Genomic DNA, 18,515 nt, shown 5'->3' on the forward strand with positions numbered 1-18,515 from the left:
AGGGAGCCCGGGCGAGGCCTGCCCGCGAGGCCTTGTCCTCTTTGTGCTCGGGCGGGCCGGGGCGAGCCGGTTGCTATGGGAACGCTCCTCGCGGCTCTGGGGGCGGGCCTTGCGGTCACGCAGACTCGGTTTGGGGGTGCCGCCCCACCCCCATCTGCATGCCATAAAGAATCCCGTGAGGTAGATGTTTTCTCAGGGGCCCCGGGGCTGCATTAATACAGAAGGCGGGATCAGGCTACACCCCACAAACTTCCCTAGATCCCCTCCTGCCAAGGATTTTAACGGTTCTTTAAAGCTGGATAGGGCATTGCAATTTGGGGGATTTGGTTAGGCGGGCCACACCCGTCCCGCGGTTTTAGGTCTTCCCGGGCCACGCCCCCTGGGGGGGACTCGTTCGAGGCCACGCCTTTTTCTTGGGCGTGTGGAAGGACAAGCTAAATAGAGATCAAAATTGAGTAGAGCCAGCGCTGCTAATCGCTCGGACTAGAGCGAGCCGTCCTCCGCAAGCGTCTTCCAGGGTCGCCCCACCCCACCTTTTTGACCGCGCGCGCGCGCGCGCGCGACTGCTCCTGCGCCTGCGCAGTGCTACTCGCTAGCTCACCAACTGAGAACACGCACGGAAACGCGGCGGCGCGCAAAGAGGGAGGAGCCGGCGTGATCGGGCGCGCGCTCGCGCCTAGAGTGACGCAGGAGAGCAGGCGAGTCGGGAGGATCGGGCGGATAGAGTGGCAGAACCGGGTTGTTGGGTGGGCGGTACGTAAGGCCGCTCTGGGCACGAGAGCGCCTATCTCACTGGCCCGCTCGGTTCTAGGAACAGATCCGGGGCAGAGGGAGGAGAACTCCGGGTAAGGGCTTGGTTGCCGCTGGCGCTACTGCTGCTGGGGTTTGCCCGCCAGCCCGCGCTTAGCGGGCCCTGCTAGTCAGGGTAAGTCGGACCCCTCCCGACCGGGCGGATGACTGTGAGATGACGCAGTGTGGGAGGAGGTCGGGGGCCTGTGGGTGGGAGCGGAGTGGGGGCGTGTGTGACGGACAAGGTTCTTGAGAAGGGGAGGAAGCCCGTCGAACGGTAGTAGTAATAGCAAGACACAACAGTCCTGTTCTCAAGGTGCGTACCAGGACTTTACGGAGCACTCGACAGCCTTCATTCTACTTAGCCACTACTGCGGTCTTCCGAGCTGCCTGTCAACCCATTTTACAGGGTGGGAAAACTGAGGTGTAAGAAGTTAAGTACTTTGTTCAAAGCCACACCGCTAGTACGTGAGCTTAGGTTTGTCTGGCCTAAGGCCTGTAATTTTAATATCCTTGCCTTAACCAAGGGAGAAAAAAAATAAATAAAGGAATGAGGTGCTAGAAGCGGGGCGGCGGCGTGAGTGGGAGAGAGGGTTCGAAGTGGAAGGGTGACCCTGAACGGGAAGGGAGTGATTACGGGAGTCGGGAGAGGACCTGAGTTTGGAACTTGGCGGGCCTCCCCCTTCTAACTCGCCGGCCCGCCTCCTTAGTTCTTGCAGCCTCACCTCTTTTCTTTGCAGTTTTTTGGCTTTCTGAACCCGAGCCATTTTGGAGTGCACAGTCCTGGGGCACTCGGTCGTCTTAGAACTGGTCGAATGCGGTTTTCTGGGCAGTGTCTTCGGACACTTTTCGGAGACGGAGGTTAGCGCGGACCCTGGGTGCCATTTCTTGTACCGTGCATCTACTTCCTTTTCCAACTGTCTACGCGCGGCAAAGCCTTTGTTCTGTGCTCTCTAGGGAGGTTCAGTCTAGCGAAGTGATGTTTATTTTTTTCCTTGCACACAGGCTAAAACCCAGAAAAAACAGAAAGTATAAATGTACTTTTCCCAAGCAAGCCTGCTACTCTGGACTGCTCGCAGAGGAAACTTGCCGCTGGCTTTATCATTAGTTGCTCTTCAGAGCTTTCCTGGATGAGTAAGGAACTCTGTTTAGGAGTTTACAGATCATCAGGAGCGGTCTGAACAGATGACTGCAGGTCAGCACAGGGCAGGGATCTTGGTAATTGTGTGTTGTGTGTGTGCCTGCGAACACATTTTTTCTTTTCTTTTTTTGGGGGGGGGCAGGGGGTGCTGGGGATCGAACCCAGGGCCTTGTGCTTACAAGGCGAGCACTCTACCGCTTGAGCTATCTCCCCAGCCCCACATTTTTCTTTTAAAGTTTCATATGTAGCTCATTCGGGAGTCAGGTTTTGATGTCAGCCTGTGAGGCAAACTTCGCAAATGATCAAAATCAGCATTTTCTTTAAGAATTCCTTAGGAAGGTGCAAAGTTTGTGATTGCCATTTTATTTCTGAGTATATCCAACACGGTCAGATTTTCCTTCAGCTGTGAAAGTTGTTACTGTTGCTTTGGTTGTAACCCAGATGAAGTACTTAGGTTTCCTTTAAGGGGTTGTGCTATACAAATATTTGGAAGGCATGGAGTCACTCTGCCTGTGAAATGCTGGCGTTGAGACGCTTAAAAGGAGGAAGATATACCCAAGAGAACAGCATGTTTGTGATTCCTGTCTCAGGCTCATTTTGGAGCAGGTGTTCACTGAGTGGAAAGTGGCAGGCCAGTTGCTGGTATTAAGTCACTATTTTCTCCTCTCCTTTTTTGGACATTACATACAATAATCTGACTTGCTAAGTTAAATGTCCATTGAGTGATTTCTCTTGTTTTGGAATGGCCCATTTAGGGACTTGCAAGCTATTATCTATTTCCCCACAGATTTTCTAGCTAAAGATTGTCTTGCAGATTTGATTTTTAAAAATTTTTTTTGGTATTGGAGATTTTCCAGGGGCACTTTACCACTGAGCTACATCCCCAATCCTTATTTTTTATTTTGAGACAGGATTTCCTGTCACCCTAAATTGCGGAGAGCCTTACTAAGTTGTTGAGGCTGGTCTCAAATTTGTGATCCTCCTGATCCTCTTGTCTTGCCTTTGCCAATGTTCTCTTGTGTGGTCCCCATTTGTCAGATATGTATAACAATGGCAGCTTTAATTTTACAGTGGTGAGCATTTTTATAACAATTTGGTAAATGGAGGCCAAGTTTTTTTCTTTCTTTCTTTCTTTATTTTTGTCTATTTCTCTTTTGTTACTTTTGGTTTTTGCTTAAGTGGAAACCTCTCTCAAAAGTCCCAGACTTATATGCACTTCCCCTAAAGAAGTTGTTTTTGAAATGACACCAGAAAGGAAGTACATTTTTCTGTGAGGGAAGTAGGAAGGGCACTGATTTAACTTTAAATGGGGATAGAAAATAGTTTTAACTTCTTTTGCAGGGAAAAATCGTAAGCATGGTTAGAAATCTAAAATTCTGATTCCCAGCATGTTCTTAATTATGGTCTGATAGTGGAATTCTTCCATGTTCAGTGTGAACTTCTGTTTTTCCTGCTGTTTTTCTCAGTTAATTTATTAGCTTTTAATAGAACAAAAACAAGAGAATAAATGGATTCTAAGAAGTTTCTCTCTGTATTTGTTGGGGAGGTACCATATAGTCTACTTAAGTTTAATAAGTATAATTTCAGAAAAACATGTATAAGTGTAGGGTGCCTTGAATAAGTGTTCTTAAAGGACTGTTGACAAAGCAGTACATTGTTTCATGCTGTTTGAGAGTGACAGTTTTGTTTTGTTCCTGATTCTCATTGTTCCATTTGCCAATCTTAAGAAAGCAAAGATTTTTCTTACTCTGCCCTTTGGAAACCATTCACATTCATTTTGTTGTTTCTAGGAAATTGCCCTGAATACATACACTAGAACCCACTATTATATTGTGTTCTTGGGTCCATGTGATGAACTTGCCTTAAAAGTAAAGGCCCTTAGAATAAGCTTCTAAGTTGGTCTTTTTTTTTTTTTTTTTCCCTTAAGATGAGGTCTTGTTATGTTGCTCAGGATGATCTTGTTATAGGGCTGGAGCCTTCTGGGATACTGAGGCAGCAAGAAGGCCCTCTTTCAATTGCGGGTTCTTGTGATCAAGTCAGAAAGATTTCAGACAGGTTGTTCAGAGTGACAGGCAGAAGTTTATTGTAGGGATGGGAAAAGGGAAAGGGAATACTCTCAAGGGAGAGATTGTGTCCTCTCAGAAGACTGCGTTCCAGTTATTGAGCTCTTAGAGAAGTTTCCAGAGTCTTGCTCAGGTCCGCCTCTTGAATTTTTTTTTTTTGTAATTTTTATTTTTTTTTAGTTGTAGATAAACACAATACCTTTATTTTATTTATTTTTATGTGGTGCTGAGGATAGAACCCAGTGCTTTGCACATGCTCGGCAAGCGCTCTTCCACTGAACCACAACTCCAACGCACCTCTTAAGAGCAGAATGACATCAGACTTTCAAGTCCCCACTGCCATGACCACTGTAGGTCACTTTGGCCTATTCTGACCAATTGTGATTGGAATCCGTTCTTAACAGATTTTATGGTTAGGGGTTATTATCCTTATTTCCCTGAATTCTGGGGTCTGGTCTCTGAAAGGATCACAAAAGTTCCTCCCCCCACTTCAAAGTAATTTGTACTCTTCTTTTTTTTTTTTTTTTTTGTGGTGTTGGGGATTGAACCCAGGGCCTTGTGCATGCAAGGCACGCACTCTACCAACTGAGCTATCTCCCCAGCCTGTACTCTTCTTATTGACATTATTTTGGGACTGCATTCTCCTGCAGATGACAGGTAGTTTGCTGAGGAATGTGATATATTCAGTCCATTTAAGCCAAATAGGTGTGTAGATAAATTGCTTTTTGGAAAAGAAAACAGGTGTGTGTGTCGGGGGTCAGCCCAGTGGGCCCATTTTACAGAATTATTCCCTTAATCCCATGTTTCAACCATTCATGTCTGTATGTCTTCTGTCTGTCAATCTTGAACTAGTGATCCTCTGGCTCAGCTTTCTGAGTTGCTGGAGTTACAGGTATGGTCCACTGTACCTGGCCATAATATGCTTTTTGAGTTTTTTTGTGGTGTTGGGATCCATCCAGGACCTTGAGCATGTTAAACATGAGCTCTATCACTGAAGCCTCTCCTGTTGCATTTGTTGTAATAACAGTATTACCCTGAGGCCACATGATATTTAATTTTGTCTTTAGAATGTTTCTCTTCCCCAGTTTCATCCTGGAAGCACACCATAAATTATTTATACCTGACAGCCTTTCTTCTTACTGTTAAATTGCTAGTTTTTTTTAGACAATATTATGTGTTTAAAACTAGACATTAGTAACTTAAATTTTGATTTTCATTGTGGTTGTTAAGGTTTCAAATTAGCAAGTAAAATTGGTTTTTACTGTTTAAATCCTACCCTTCATAATCTAGTTGCATAAATCTAAAGATTTAATTGTCTCCAGTCGTATTTGACTTGGATTGTGGGGAAAAATAATTTCCTTTCTAGGGGAATGCAAGGAGTTGTCCCATGTCCTTATTCATCACAGGTGTAAAGACAAGAGTGTGGACCCTTGAGTGTGAGAGTTTAGGTCTGCGTTATTTTAGGCTTTCAGAGATCTCATGTGCATTTAAAGGTCTAAAGTGATTCTTTAAGAAATATTTCCATGATTTGCTCTCTTTCCAAAGTGATGTCAAAGTCATGGAAAAGGGCATATTTTGTGGACCAAGGGACTAGTTTAGTCTTTAGATAGTCTACAGAGTGCTGAAAACTGGTTTAAAGTGTTTTCAATTCTGCTGAAGGGCAGCTTGGGTATATATCCTTCAATAACTTTAGTTTCTTCAGGTTAACGAAATTGTGTGTGTGCATGTGCTCATGTTTGTCTGTCTTGACAAAGGAAAGCTTTCTTTTTTTTTTTTTTTTTTTGGGTGCTGGGGATCGAACCCAGGGCCTTGTGCTTACAAGGCAAGCACTCTACCAACTGAGCTATCTCCCAGCCCCCAAAGGAAAGCTTTCTTGTCACATAAAATGAAAAGTAAATATGCTGATGTTCTCATTTTAGCTTAAACTAATGAAGGCATGGCAAAATGTTGATGTTTTTGTTTTGTGGACATACTACTGTACTAACTTAATTGATTTCAAAATATATTTTTAAATCTAGATCAGATCAAACATTGGTGATCAGATCAAGCATTGTCTGGATTACCTTCTCACATAGTTAGCTAAAAGTGACTTCTCAGGTTTCTTCAGGATGCCTGCAGCACTTGTAGAGAATAGCCAGGTCATCTGTGAAGTCTGGGCCAGCAATCTAGAAGAAGAGATGAGGAAGATCCGAGAAATCGTGCTCAGTTACAGTTATATTGCAATGGTAAGGAGCTCTATTCTACTTGATTCACTTTCTTGTTTGGACTTAAGGAATGTTTAATGTGAGATTTTGGGAAAAAAAAAAAAAAGATTATATTTCAGTAAAGTCTTGGTAAGTTAAACTCCATGGAGGTTTGGTTTTTTTTTTTTTTTTTTGCAGTGCTGGGGATCGAACCCAGGGCCTTGTGCTTGCAAGGCAAGCACTCTACCAGCTGAGCTATCTCCCCAGCCCCTGTGTTGTTTTTATGAAGCATGAGGTGTCTCTGAGGAGGGTGTAATCTCTAGCATCTTAGATTTTTCTGTAGTGTTACTCTGAAAACTCTTTAAAGCAGAAGTTGATTCAGCCCACAGGGTGTATCTGGTCCACTGATAGGGTGAAGTTGACTATAGTGTCTTCAAAAATTTGTTGCTAGCATTTAAAAATCATGAGCCCTCACTTAAATTCCAGATTTCTGGCATCTCTGGAAAAAATATGTAGATTTGGCATTCCTCCTTGATATCCATCCAGTGGCTGGAGAGGAGAGGGTATCTTGGTAATGTCTCTTGTAAGAGGCATGTGCTATTTTACTCCAGGGCCCATTACTTGTTACCGTTTTCATAGCTAGCTTGGTTTATTCTTTTATATTAGTTACTTGTGACTTGTGTTTTAGAGGTTATGTCGTTATCTTTTTTTTTGGGTACTGGGGATTGCACTCAGGGGCATTCAACCACATCTCCAGCCTTATTTTGTATTTTATTTAGAGACAGAGTCTCACCTCACTGAGTTGCTTAGTATCTCACTGTTGCTAAGGCTGGCTTTAAACTCTTGATCCTCCTGCCTCAGCCTCCCCAGCCACTGGGATTACAGGCGTGTGCCACTGCCTCCAGCTATATCATCAAGTCTTTAGCCTGGTATTCAGAATTCTGTGATCTCTGTTTAGTCTTTTTATTCAAAGAAAATGTGGTGTTTTGTTATTTTTTTCTGAAAGACTATTTCACTTCCCTGTAGTCTATTTTAATTTATATAGTAACTATCAATCTAGAATGTTCTCAATTGATCAACTGTCTGCAGTTGTCCAACTGCTTCTACATCTTACCTTAGTTGTTTGTTTGTTTATTTTTTTTTTTTTGCACTACTGGGAACGGAACCCAGGGGTGCTCTATAATTGAGCTATTTCTCTAGCCCTTTTATTTTTTATTTTGAGACCAGGCCTCAGTAAGTTGTTAAGGCTCACCTTGAATTTGTAATCCTTGTGCCTCAACCTCTGGAATAACTGGGATTCAGGCATGGGCCACTGCATGCAGCTGCCTAGGATTTTTAAATAGTTGTGCAAAGCTTTATGGTTCTAGTGCTTCTTCAGTAGATATCAAAAGATCACTATTTTAAAAGATTGTGCCCAAGTGTTGGGCTTATCATATAACTTTTATAAATTGAAGCAAAATTTTATTTGTGTAAATTTTAATTTCTGAATTATTAATTTGTGAAACCTAATGAGAGGCTTTTTCCTTTTCTAGGACACAGAATTTCCCGGTGTTGTGGTACGACCAATTGGTGAATTTCGTAGTTCGATAGATTACCAGTATCAACTTCTGCGGTGCAATGTTGACCTTTTAAAAATTATCCAGCTTGGCCTTACATTCACAAATGAGAAGGGAGAATATCCTTCTGGAATCAATACTTGGCAGTTCAATTTCAAATTCAACCTTACGTAAGTTTCTGAGACATTTCTCAGTGTTACTTGTTGATCTGCTATTATCACTGCAGACTGTGATTTCTTGTTGATTTTTACTAATTTTAAATTTTGTTTCTACTGAACCCAGCTAGATGTTGGACAAAATAGTCAGAGAATGGAATAGGGAATCTTAGAAAATAAAGTCCCCCTTAAAGTATTCTTAAAACTTAACATAAAAGACAACGTTGGTCTGAGAGTGTAGATCAGTGGTAGAAACTTGTGTAGCATGAACCCTAGATGTAATCCCCAGCACCAAAAAAAAAAGAAGACAACTCAATTAAAAATTGCTGCCAGGCATGGTGGTTCATGCCTTTAACCCCAGCTATTGAGGCAGTTGAGGCAGAAGGATGGCAAATTAGCAAGACCCTAGGCAATTTAGTGAGATCCTGTCTCAAAAAATAAAAAGGGCTGGGGATGTGGCTCAGTAGTTAAGCACTCTTGGGCTCACTCAAACAAACAAAAACAGTATCAAACAAAAACAAAAACAAAAAAAACACGCACATGGCAAATGATCCGAATAGGGGTTTTCCCCTATGTTTCTAAATGGCCAGTCAGCCCATGAAAGGATGTTCAACATAATTAGTCAAATCAAAACCACACTACTTCACACCTACTGGAGTGGCTATAGTCAAAAAGATATAATGGCTTAGAATAATATTTAATAATTAACAGAATTCAGCATAACATAATTGAGTGTTGGAGAAAGTGTGGATATATTAGAATCCTTATACATTGCTGTTGGGAAATGTAGAAATCTTTGGAATATTTTGGATAATTGTTTGACAGTTTCTCAAAAAGTTAAAGAGTTGCCACATGACCCAGCAGTTCCACTGCTAGGTTTATGCTCAAGAGAAGTGCAAACTTATTCATGCAAAAAACTTGTATGTAAATTTTCATAGTACATTTTTCATAATAGCCTCAAAAGGAAATAATGCAAATGTCTATGACTTGTCAAATGGATAAATAAAAAGTGGTATGTCCATGTGAAATAATGTTAATTATTTTATGAAAAGGAATGAAGTTCTGATTCATGCTCCACATGGAGGAAGCTTGAAACGTCTATTTTTTAAGGAAAAAAATATTGAGGCTGTCATTTTGCTGATTGTATGAGCTAGTGTTAAGTGTATTTTTTATCAGGTCCTATTTCTTTAATACTGCTTTGTTAAAGTGGTCATTAGGTACACATGATAGTTAAGAATAATTTTTTGACTGTTATTCATGTTATGGAAATCTCTGAGGTTCAGATAATTTTAGGAAGTGAGTGAATCTTTGAAGATTAAAGTGGTTTTCTTTATGATTATTTCATGCAATTATATCTGGAAACAATGTGAAATCTAGTGAAAAAGGAGTTATTTAGCTTAATATATTTCCTTATTTTTGTATTTTGTGGTATTATAAATATTACTGTATTTAAATTGATGAATATAGCTTTACAGTGGAATATTATGCCACGGTTAAAAAGGATGTTATTAAGTATTGATTTGGAAAGGTAATCTGTGGTACATAGATATAGGAATGTAGCTATATATGTGTAGTTAGAGAAAAATAGTACTAAAAAAAGTTATTTCTGTAGGGTAGAATTATATCAACATTAATATGTATTTTTTTAAAGAGGAAATTTGGATCTTTTGTAATTAGGACATTTAGCTGGGGCAAAATTCTATTTTTTTATCTGTCACAGAAATAAGATTTTCTGCTTTACATGCTTGCTGGAGTACTAGAAGAAATGAATGATCTATTTTTTTAAAATGATTTTTTAGTTGTCAATGGACCTTTATTTAATTAATTTATTCATATGTGGTGCTGAGGGTTGAACCCAGGGCCTCACACATGCCAGGCAAGCGCTCTACCACTGAGCCACAACCCCAGCCCCGAATGATCTATTTTTAAATTATGAAAAGTATTTCAAGAATACGTGTACTATAAATATAAGTTGGTGGTACTCTTGTTGCCTGCTGCTTGTTTCATGATCCACCAACTAATTAGGAGAACACTTTGTTTTTCAGAGAGGACATGTACTCCCAGGATTCCATAGACCTCCTTGCTAACTCAGGACTACAATTTCAGAAGCATGAAGAGGAAGGTATTGACACGCTGCACTTTGCAGAGCTGCTTATGACATCAGGAGTGGTTCTTTGTGACAATGTCAAATGGCTTTCATTTCACAGGTCAGTTTCAGAGAATGCGTATCTTTCTTGGTGTTGGGCTACACTATAGCACAGCATCGAATTCTTAGTTATTTTTGCAGTTCTCTTGGCTCTGTTCTGTTCATCAGCAGCAGTTAGAAGTTGAAAATTGTACCTGGGTACAGTAGTGCATTCCTGTAATCCCAGTTACTCTGGAGGCTGAGGCAGGAGGATTGCAAATTCACGGCTAACCTGGGCAACTTAGACCCTGCTTCAATAATAAAAATAAAAAGGGCTAGGGATGTAGCTCAGTAGTAGAGTACCCCTGGCTTCAGTCCCCATTACTAAAGAAAAAAGGCAAATGATACTTATGTTTCACTTTTTCAGAAAACACTGAACACGTTGGTGCTCATACTGGTTTGTTTTACACAGTATTGGACCCATCATTTGGCCATCAGTGGGTGTGTTTCCAAGTGGAAAGATGGAGGTTGAAAAGGATTACACAGTTGGTTGTCTTTTCAATTGTCTTGGAGTTTTCCAAATATTGAAAATGCAAATTCCTGTTAGGAAGTATATTTTACCTTTTCAGAACTTTTGGATTTATTTATTTATTTATTTATTTTTTTATTTCTTGGTACTGGGGATTGAACCCAAGGGCACTCAACCACTGAGCCACATCCCCTGCCCTTTTTCATATTTCCAGACAGGGTTTCCCTAGCAGCTTAGGGCCTCCCTAAGTTGCTGAGGCTGGCTTTGAATTTGCGAACCTCCTGTTTCAGCCTCCTGAGCCTTTGGATTACAGGCATGCATAACCACACCTGGGACTTTTAGATGTTTGATGAATAAAATCTACATTTATGCTGGGTGTAGTGGCACTTGCCTGTAATTCCAGTCGCTCTGGAGACTGAGGTAGGAAGATTGCAAGTTCAAAGCCAGCCTCAGCAAAAGTGAGGTATTAAGCAACTCAGTGAGACTGTCTCTAAATAAAATATAAAATAGGGCTGGGGGTGTGGTTTAGTGGTAAAGTGCCACTGAGTTAATCCCCAGTACCACCCCCTGCCCCCCAAAAAAATCCACATTTATAAATCCTTGGGTTCTGTTGTATATGTTCCACAGTATCCTGTTATATGTAACTTAGTAGAAACTTCACAGTACAATAGGGCATACTATTTTGGGAGATTGAAAGCTCCTAACATAAGATAGCATTTTAAGAGGTTGACCTTTGGGATCTGGTAACTGCTGCTTTTTTTTTTTTTTTTTAATTTCCTTGCTTTATTCTCTCTTGTAGTGGCTATGATTTTGGCTACATGGTAAAGTTGCTTACAGATTCTCGTTTGCCAGAAGAAGAACATGAATTCTTTCATATTCTGAATCTTTTCTTCCCATCTATTTATGATGTGAAATACCTGATGAAGAGTTGCAAAAATCTTAAGGTATACTATATTTTTATCAATATTAGCTAAGAGAAAAACAGAAAATTTTGCTTTGTTGCTGTGTGTTCTGCATGCATCCTTGAGTGTCTGGTAGGTGCCAGCATTCTGCTAGATAGGGTGTCACACAGAACTGATTGGTACAGGATTTTGTGTGGCAGTTGTCCATGCAGGTGACCTGCACATGAAGGGAGTTCTCTGTTTCTCTCATCCTGAGGCAGCAAGGCAGTGTTCTTCACCTGAGGCCCATAAAACTAGTGAAATAACTGGCAATGTGAGGTGTATGTTCAGTGTATTTGAGATGGGCTCTGTACTGTCCTAGATTCTCAGAAGGTTCTTTTTTTTTAATGTCCACAAGTTGGGGGTTTTTTTTTTTTTTTTTTTTTTTTTTTTTTGTGGTGCTGGGGATCGAACCCAGGGCCTTGTGCTTGCGAGGCAAGCACTCTACCAACTGAGCTATCTCCCCAGCCCCCACAAGTTAGGTTTTTAAGACAACATAAAGAATCAGGAGAAAAGGCACATGCCAGTAATCCCAGCTACTAGGATCCAGGAGGATCACAAGTTGAAGACCACCCTGGATAATTTAGTAAAACCATGATACAAAACTTAAAAAAAAAAAAAAAAAGAAAGAAAGAAAGAAAAGAAAAGAAAAGAAAAAAAGGATCTGGGTGTAGTTCCATGATTGAGCACTTGCCTAGCATGTGTGAGGCCCAAGGATTGATCACCAAAACCAAACCCCTGCCCCAAGATAAAAACAAAAAACATGTATGTAAAAAAAGGGTTTGTTCTTTTTTTTTTAAAAATAGTCAACCCTTAAATAGTTTTGTTTTTTTTGTGTTTTTTTAGTGCCAGAGATTGAACCAGGGGCACTTAACCACCAACCCACATCCCCAGTCCTTTTTTATATTTTATTTAGAGACAGGGTCTTGCTGTGTTGCTTAGGGCCTTGCTAAGTTGCTGAGACTGGCTTTGAACTCACGATCCTCAGCCTCAGCCTCCCGAGCTGCTGGGATACAGGTGTGTGCCAGTGCACCCGGCTCAACTCTTAAATAGTCTTAACTGGTAAAATACCCCATTCATATATGAATTCTTATTGCCTTAATACAAAATACTTAATGACTCAAGCCCCCTAATTTCTCATAAAGTCAAGCTCCTCAAGAGTAAAGAAACATTATGGAATACAGAAAACATAAAGTGAGAGTTTGCAGACCTCCCCTCAACTAACTTTTCTGATAGTGGACACCAAGGAATATATATACAAGACACACAAAAAGGGTCAAGGCCTTTGACCTCTGAAACTTCACTCCCCTTTCCCCAGATAATCTAGAAATTAATGATAAAGTGCCACAGGCTTGGCAGAAAGTCTGAAAAGACCTGTGTTTGTGTTTCATCATCTTCTACATCCCTTCTTTTAAAAATAATTCCTCTCAGAGAGTTCTTAACCCTAAAAGTTCAAGAAGTCACTACCCTAATGAATAGTTGGCAGAAGAGATTTGCTGTCTAGAATTGGATCAGCATTTATCATTTCTTTAATCTTTTTCTATGTTAAAAATGTAGAAAAGAAAGGACCCAAAACCAGAATGTAACACAGTATATCAGTTGGAGGCAAGGAAAGAGTTAAGGACCAAAAAGAGTATTGGGAGGCCTATTAAGTAAATGGCCTCACTTTTGCCACCATAATAAAGTGAACTCGAGAGTGAACTTGGTTGAATGCAATAGGGCAGGTTTGGGTCTGTAATATTGTTTTCTGGACATCTCCAGGGAGGTCTTCAGGAAGTTGCTGATCAGTTGGATTTGCAGAGAATTGGAAGGCAGCACCAGGCAGGCTCAGACTCACTGCTGACGGGAATGGCATTCTTCAGGATGAAAGAGGTAAACTCTTTTGACTACAAGGGCCTCTCTGAAGGGATTTGCTGTTTAGAAGTGGATTGGCAGCTAACTTGCTGAAGGCTGAGGAGGTTGGAGATCTTTGTGGGCTGTTTGTCAAACCTTTGTAGTTTCTGTTGGAAGTCAGTGGCCATTCTGAGAGCAGTTGTTTTTGTTTATTATGGTGTGCCAACATAATCAAATGTAGTTTGAGAGGGAACCACTTCAGAATACTCAAGTGTTCTTAAGCATACTCAAGTCCAGAGTATATTTGGTGTTCCTTGCTGCTCTAATCTTTTCAGTTGTTTGCTTTTCTTATTTCAAGAATAGGAATACATTTGTTAGACCACTCATTTATTTATTGCTGAATTCTGTTAATTGTTAAGTATATCAAGTTTACTATAGCTCCTAATAAACACTGAATATTTCCTTTGATTTCTTACCCACTTGAGTAAGTTTTAAAATATATTTGAAGAGATAGAGGAGTGAGAAACTGCTTTGAAAAATTGAAAAATGAAAATTTTATTGACACCTTTGAGAAGTGAATTAGATTAATTGATACATTTCCTCTTTGTTATTCCTAGTCGTAAACCACAGCTGTTAACTATGTTCTGGGAGGTTGTGCTAGTCAGCTTTTATTCACTGTAATAAAATACCTGAGATATTCAACTTAAAGGTAGAGAAGTCAATTTTGGCTCACGGTTTCAGAGGTTTCAGCCCGTTGTTATTGACTTTGTTGGTTTTGGGCTTGTGGTGAGGCACACTCTGGGAGAGGGTGGTGGAGGAGATCTGTGCACCTCCTGGTGGCTGGGAAGCAGGGAGAAGGAGGGGCCAGAGTCCCAGTATCCCCTTCAAGAGCATCCCCAGAAGTCTAACTTACTTCCAGTAGGCTTCACCTCCTAAAGGTGTACCACCTCCCAGAAATGTCACATGCTGGGGACCAAGCCTTTCAGCACATGGCCTTTGGAGGACATTCAGGATCTAAGCTGTAACATTCTGAGTTTAACCACCAGACTCATGTCCATCTTACAATGCAAAATGCATTCAGTCCATCTCCAAGAATTCTCAGATTCTTGTATTTCGAGCATTGCTCCAAAGTCAGTGTTCAAACTCTCCCAAGACTTAAAGAAAACTCAGCTTTTAGCCCCTGTAAAAATAAAAAAAAACTAAAGTACATATTTCCAAGATAAAATGGCATAGGGTAAACATTCCCATTCCAGAAGGGAGAAATAGGGGCATAGGAAAGGGAAGGACTAATCCAAACCAAGATTGAGAACGAGCAGGGCTAACATTAAATCCTATAGTTCTATGTCCAGCATCCTGTGCACAGGGTGGCATGACATGAGTTCCAAAGAACCTGGGCAGCTCTGCTGTCATGGCTACAGACCATGTGACCACTTTTGGGCCGGTTCTGCTTGCAGCCTGTAGTTTCCCTTGGTAGACAGTTTGTGGCCTCCCTGAGTAGATATTTCCTGTTTTGGGCATCTAACTTCCTGGGACCTCCATTGCATCTTTGGCTTTACTATCACAAATTCATGTATCACACCTTCATGTGTCAGGGGCTGCTTGCAGGCATTTGACCCTGCCATACACTGCTTGGTTCCCAGGCTTTCCTTTGAAATCTTTTTTTTTTTTTGCGGTGCTGAGGATCGAACCCAGGGCCCTGTGCTTGTAAGGAGATAGCACTTTACCAACTGAGCTATCTCCCCAGCCCCCTCCTTTGAATCTTGGGAGAAGCCTTTGTGATACCATAACTCTTGCATTATGCATGCAAAGTCAGCATCACATGGACTCTGCCAAGGTTTATGGCTAGCCTGAGCTCTTCCTGGGTTCATTTGAATCACAGCTGCAACAGCTTTAGTGCTTTGATAGCTGAACAAAGGAAATAAGAAAAACAATTCATAGGCACCTCTGTTAGCAGGGAACTCTGGGGTCTATTCTCAAATCTTTGAGTCTGCTTTAGGTGGAATCTTGCTGATTCCTGAGATGTCCTCAAGGCATCTTTCGTATTGTCCTAGTGCTAAGTACTTTGCTTCCTTTTAATGGCACTAATCTTTTTGGTAACCACATTCTCCTTTGCCCAGCTTTAAATGGACTTCTTTTCTGGTCAGATTGCAAGTTTTCCAGATCTTCTCTGATTTTTGCTCAGTTCTCACTGTAGATCTGGCTAAAAAAAGCCAGCAGTATTAATGCTGTGCTTTCTCGAAGTTTTCTCTGTCATATAAACTTGTCTTTCATCATTAAACTCAGCCTCTTATAAAGTTTCAGGGCACAGACAAAATGGAGACAAGTTCTTAGCCAGAATGTAATACAAATGAACTTGAATCCATTTCCCAACAGAGTCATTTCTCTGAAACCTCATTAGCACAGCCTTCACTGTCTGCATTCCCATCAGCATTTTGGTCTTCTGGGCTCCCACCAGAATTGCCCATTAATCTCCACTTCTAGCAATCTAGACTTTCTCTAGCCTCTTTTTCCTCTAGTTTTCCAATTTCCTCCTGCAAACCAGTTCCAAAGACTCTGATCCATATTGTGAGGAACAGTTATCAGCTTTCTGTGTTAGTTAGCTTTTCATTGCTGTGATGAAATACCTGATACAATCAACTTAAAGGATGAACAGTTTATTTTGGCTCATATTTTTGGAGGTTTCAGTTTATGGTTGGTTGACTATTGTTTTTGGACCTATGGCAGACCAGCATCATTGGGAGGTTGTTCATTTTACGGCGGCTGAGAAGCAGAGAGAAGGGAAGGGCATTTCCCCAATGACCTACTTCCTCACATTAGGCCCCTCTTTCTTAATGTTCCATCACCTCCCAGTAGTACTACAGGCTGCTGACCAAGCTTCAGTATGACCTTTGGGGGAAACATTTAAGATCCAAACCATAACAGAAGTGTTTTAGGTCAGTGGTTCTCAACTGGGGATGATTTTGCTCCCCCAGTACATTTGGTAATGTAGACATTTGGTGGGGGAGGATGGTGTGCTGCCGGCTAGGAACACTGCTAAACATCCTGATGCACTGGATTGCCCCTGCCCAATAAAGAATCATCTTGCCCCCAGTAGTGCCACTGTGAAAGAGAAGGGGCAGCGGTACTAAGCAGCACAGCACAGGCAGTAAGCACATTCCTGGGAGGTCGGAGTTTGCTTCGAAGACAGTCTATATTTAGAGAAAGAAGAATGAAAAGACTATGTGCGGGAAAGGTCCGGAGGCCCCTTTTTTTTTTTTTTTTTTCTTTTTTCTTTTTTTCTGAAGTTAGTTTGATTTTTAGAGAGCTGAGGGGTTGATGTGCTGCTAGTGTTTAGACTTGGCGCGACTCCTGGCCTGATTCTCACTGCAGTTCTCTATCCTATTCTGCAGTTGTTTTTTGAGGACAGTATTGATGATGCAAAGTACTGTGGCCGGCTCTATGGCCTAGGCACGGGAGTGGCCCAGAAACAGAATGAGGATGTGGACTCTGCCCAGGAGAAGATGAGCATCCTGGCGATTATCAACAACATGCAGCAGTGACGGCAGCCAGGCTCTGCTGGGTGGGCCCGATCTCAGAGTGGTGCTTCCTGTGCTGACTGTGTACTCATCTTCCCCAAGAGAGAACACTTGAGCAAACTGTACCCACCATCTGCATTGAGCAGAAAGACTTGTTTTAATGAAGACAGAAGATGTCTTTATTTTAGATCCAGAAGAGGGGAGTTTGCTCTGAATTTGTAAACGAGTCTTCCCTGTTCCTCATCCCCACGCCTCTCCTCTCCAGCTGCCTCCTACCACCAGCATCCAGGGCTCATTTGACACCTTTTTAAATATCCAGGACAAGTCTGAAACAAACTAGTAAAATGTATATAACTCTTACCTGTTGTCATTTTTTTTTTCTTTTAAATTTGTTGCTAATCTCTGATGGAAGATTCTTGCTAAGATTCTCAGCTGAGCTGAGTGCTTCCAGGGCAAATGGTGTTCTTGGGAAGTGGGTTATACATCTTGAGGCTTTGCCTTTCCTTTTTTGACCCTTCTTGAGGACATTTGCTTTCCTCATACTTTGGTAGTCTTTTATGTACTGTTATATGGAATGAATTGCCCATTGCTGAAATTCGAAGACAATTTTACATAATCTGTCTACCACCCTTCATTCACGATCAACTCCAGGTTGGACATTAAGTTGACCACTGAAGTATCTTGAAGTCTGTGTTCCACTGTGCCACTGAGATTTGCTCTCACTCATGCATCATCTGAGGTCATTTTAAGTTTTCAGATAATGAATTCGATCCTGAAGGAAATGAGTAACATCAGATTTTGGGGTCTTACGCACATTATATTTTTAATAATGTGATTTCAGACGGTCATCTGTGTTCTCCAACCTCTTCTCCATTTTCCCTGTTTTTCCTTTCAGCAAACGTGAGGAGTTAGGTGGATTAGTGTGAGTACCAGGAATGTGATTTTTTTAAGAAGGTTACAGTAGTTATAAACAGGGCAGTCAAGGAACTTGGCTTAGAGAGATCTCTTGGAGTAATATCCCACAAATGGGAATAGGAAGCTCAGGACTTTTGTTTTGTTTTGTTAAAACTAACCATTTAAAAAGTACACTGTGATTTTTTGAATGACTACAGAATGGAGTTTTGAAAAAACCAAAAACCTCTGGAATGGCGGAAATAAAAACCGGTAACTCGCTGAAGTGGATGAATAGCCTTGCATTTTAAAAGCTTATGGAAAACTCAATTTGAAATGAAAAAATGTCAAGTATTATAAGCTGGTATTTAAGATGCTTGTAAATATTATTTATGTTTTTAATTTTGTAAAATAAAGATTTTTTTAACCACCGGTATGAAGGTTTGGTCTTTGAAAGATGGAATGACATGGGAGGGTCTTGCCTTTATTATTGTGTTACATACAAAGCACTGCACTTGGTAGGAACTTGCTAATGAGCACCTGTGTACAGAATTATCTGCTTCATACCCCCTGCTGTTGGGCTTCGCCAGGAAACCAATTTAACTTTATTCTCTGGGGCCACTCATTATCTGTGATGGATTAGCTTATTGCTAATTAATGGAATTCTTTAGGACATATTGAACTTAAGGTATTCTAGACTTGGCTCATGGCTTTATCTTCAGCCTTTTCTATTGCACAAAAATGTGGAATTACAAGTCCAGAACAGATACAGAATTTTAAAAGTTTGTATTAAG

At 41.1% G+C, this 18,515-nt stretch overlaps 1 protein-coding gene across 3 annotated transcripts; it reads left to right on the forward strand.

Annotated features, from left to right (window-relative positions):
• The first annotated feature begins 792 nt into the window (after positions 1-792).
• Positions 793-18,155, forward strand: Cnot8 (CCR4-NOT transcription complex subunit 8). 3 transcript variants are annotated; one of them, XM_047556835.1, is made up of 8 exons: positions 799-925; positions 1,795-1,984; positions 6,012-6,218; positions 7,709-7,902; positions 9,933-10,094; positions 11,341-11,485; positions 13,244-13,354; positions 16,705-18,155. In XM_047556835.1, exons 3-8 carry the CDS (start codon positions 6,102-6,104, stop codon positions 16,852-16,854), a joined length of 879 nt encoding a protein of 292 aa, XP_047412791.1. In that variant the 5' UTR covers positions 799-925; positions 1,795-1,984; positions 6,012-6,101; the 3' UTR covers positions 16,855-18,155. The 3 variants fall into 3 exon arrangements, with proteins under 3 accessions (XP_047412790.1, XP_047412791.1, XP_047412792.1); XM_047556834.1 differs by lacking the exon at positions 1,795-1,984 and having other exon boundaries at positions 793-925; XM_047556836.1 differs by lacking the exons at positions 799-925; positions 1,795-1,984 and adding an exon at positions 1,011-1,105.
• Positions 18,156-18,515: the final 360 nt, after the last annotated feature.

This window comes from Sciurus carolinensis, chromosome 6 (assembly GCF_902686445.1).
Source record: "Sciurus carolinensis chromosome 6, mSciCar1.2, whole genome shotgun sequence".
Classification (NCBI taxonomy): domain Eukaryota; kingdom Metazoa; phylum Chordata; class Mammalia; order Rodentia; family Sciuridae; genus Sciurus; species Sciurus carolinensis.

Coding starts and splice junctions, on each gene's coding strand:
- Cnot8 (XM_047556834.1), top strand. CDS start 6,102: ATGCCTGCAGCACTTGTAGAGAATAGCCAGGTCATCTGTGAAGTCTGG. Junction 11,486..13,243: donor AGAGTTGCAAAAATCTTAAG/GTATACTATATT, acceptor GGACATCTCCAG/GGAGGTCTTCAGGAAGTTGC. Junction 13,355..16,704: donor CATTCTTCAGGATGAAAGAG/GTAAACTCTTTT, acceptor CCTATTCTGCAG/TTGTTTTTTGAGGACAGTAT.